At 55.5% G+C, this 2,534-nt stretch overlaps 1 protein-coding gene across 1 annotated transcript; it reads left to right on the top strand.

The window, feature by feature from the left end:
• Positions 1–856: 856 nt before the first annotated feature.
• Positions 857–2,302, top strand: LOC147992907 (Plant basic secretory protein (BSP) family protein). Its single transcript, XM_087532501.1, has one exon. The coding sequence runs from the start codon at positions 1,033–1,035 to the stop codon at positions 1,927–1,929; it is 897 nt and encodes a 298-aa protein (XP_087388627.1). The 5' UTR covers positions 857–1,032; the 3' UTR covers positions 1,930–2,302.
• Positions 2,303–2,534: the final 232 nt, after the last annotated feature.

Genomic DNA, 2,534 nt, shown 5'->3' with positions numbered 1-2,534 from the left:
GGTGGTGGTGCGCGCTGGCATGCATCCGCGGTTCGGGTACCGACCGAGACACATGGGACGAGTAGAGTAGCTGGGCGCCAAAATGACGAAATGGAGCCCATGAAATCATGCTAATCAAGTGGATATACTACATGCATACTCCTATGTCCTATATCAAAAGCTTTGTCTGAATATCTACTCCAGCTCCTTTGAAGATCTTAAGTTTGCTATGTGCTTTTGATTAGCCAGTACGTGCATGTCGAATGATGTCGTCGTTGACCTTGCGTCAGTTAGGTGTTACTGTAGTTTGTATTAAAGCTCTCGTTGGTTTCTATTAATTGAAATTGGAGCAGGCCCCTGTAATTTTCCCAAACAGAAAAAAAGCAAACTTTGTTTGAGCAAGCTTAATTAAAGAAGCCTTGCGGGCAATCATGCTTGACGGCCCTTTGTTTAACGGTGCCCTAATTACGAGCATGAGCCCAGAATCTTCTTGAGACGCTATCTGAGGACTAGTCGCCGGACAGACAAGTTCGTGGTCGAGCTTGGGCGTGATGCAATGGCCGGTAAATTATGTGATGCCGCAGCCACCGGTCCAGATACTCCACTGGACTGAACTACTTACTTCTCTTCACAACGTAAATCAGAGGCCCACCGTCAATTTAGCCTGGACACATACATGTACAATAAGGCCAAGATTTTTGCCACGAAGCAGGGGAATCGAGAGTGGGAGATTCTGACATTGATCGGCTGCCGGATGCACACCAGCAGAAAAATCTGACGAGCAGAGCAGAGGCCAGAGAAGAAGAACCTGACACATAACCGAGTCACGTCAATCATTTAGGCATTTCCACAAGATAAATAAATACAGTAAATAAATCATTTAGGCCGATCCGTTCGGACGTTAGCTGAAACAATTCGGCTTTAAATAGCGCGCCAAAGCTCGCATTATTGCCACGGCCCAATAATCAATCCCAACCTCCACTGCCTCCATAGCTGGCTGGCAGCCTAGCTTAGCTCCTGCTCTGCTCTGCCCTCTCCGGCCGGTCGGTCACCATGGAAGCCCCGCTGCTCCTCCCGGTCTCCACCGCCGGCTCATCCTCCACGTCCATCCCCGTCGACGATGACAGCCACGGCACGGCCCACAACGTCTCCCCGTCCCGCGCCTCGCCTTCCGGCCGGAGCATCGCAGCGCGCTACCTCGCCGTGGTACTCGTCGCCGCCGTCTCGCTGTTCGCGCAGCACGAGGCGTCCAAAGGCTTCCGCATCGACGTCGTCAGGGGCGGTGGCACGGCCGGTGCCGCCGGCAAGCGCTTCGACCTCCTCTTCGTCGCCAACGGCCGCGCCGAGCGCGTGCTCCACCGCGCCAGCCGCCGTGTCGAAGAGGCCCTCTTCCCGGACCCCTCGTTCCCGCGGCGCCGGGTCGCCCGCGTCACCGTGCGGATGATGGCCGGCGGTAACCTCACCGCCGACGACGCGACCGTCGACGCTGTCACGGACGGGGAGTACGTCATCGCGCTGAGCCCACGCCTCCTGTCGCCGTCCTCCGGAGGCGGCAGCGCCGGGGCCGCCGACGCCGTCGCCGCCGCGGTGCGCCGCGCCGTGGCGCGCATGTGGCTGTGGGACGGCCGCGGCGCCGCGCCGGCGCGCGTCACGGAGTCCATGGTGGAGTACCTCGCCACCGCCGTCCCGGACGAGTTGTCTTCGCCGGCGGAGGAGCACGCATCGGCGTCGAACACGCAGTGCATCTCGCCGCGGTTCCTGAAGCACCTGGAGCGGCGGCGCGCGGGGTTCGTGGCGCGGCTGAACAGGGCAATGAAGGACCGGTGGAGCGACGCCGCGGTGGACGCCGCCCTCGGGGCGCCGGCCCGGCCTGTCTGCGCCGCCTACCTCGCGGCAGCGACGGAAACCGGCGGCCAACGACCGGTGGTTGGGTCCGGGGTGGCGGTTTGAGCCAGCAAGGCGTCGGAACAGCGCACGAAGGGCGGTTTGCGAGAGATCGCACATGCACGCCATGCCTGTCACGTGACTCAGTCGGTCAGTCCCTTGTACGTAAATGTAATTGATCCGCCATTATCGGTGAGTGGTTAATTAAGTAATGGGATGAGACGAGTCAGCGGTCGCTACTGCTACTACAAGTGTAGTATTTTTTTGGGAGGTATGCTACAAATGTAGTTTTATTTTAGGGGAACTACAAATGTAGTTAAACACAAGCCTTCTTTGTAAATCCACAGTAGTTTTTTATGTTTGTGTGGTGGAATATATGGCGATCTCAAATAATTATAGAAAAGCTCAAGAGGAAACAAGACCAGCGTTCTATCGATCACATTGATTTATGGTCTTTCCAGTTCTTGTTTAGATATATCGGTTTTTGGTCACTTAGTAGCTGAAATCAAGTCCCTTACGATTGATAATGTTTATTCCCCAGAAAATTTTAAAACAGCGTTGCAGATTGTCTGACAAGATATAGTTGTTCTGAGTTAGCTACGGCTTGTGGCTCGGCAGATGACCTTCATTTATTGAGGATCTCTTGCTGGAAGATTATAACACTATCTTAA

Source organism: Triticum urartu, chromosome 1A, assembly GCF_056163025.1.
Source record: "Triticum urartu cultivar PI428250 chromosome 1A, HENAU_Tu73, whole genome shotgun sequence".
Taxonomy (NCBI): domain Eukaryota; kingdom Viridiplantae; phylum Streptophyta; class Magnoliopsida; order Poales; family Poaceae; genus Triticum; species Triticum urartu.
The sequence above is the reverse complement of the archived record's forward strand: the minus strand, read 5'-3'. Positions and strand labels throughout refer to the sequence as shown.

Coding starts and splice junctions, on each gene's coding strand:
- LOC147992907 (XM_087532501.1), top strand. CDS start 1,033: ATGGAAGCCCCGCTGCTCCTCCCGGTCTCCACCGCCGGCTCATCCTCC.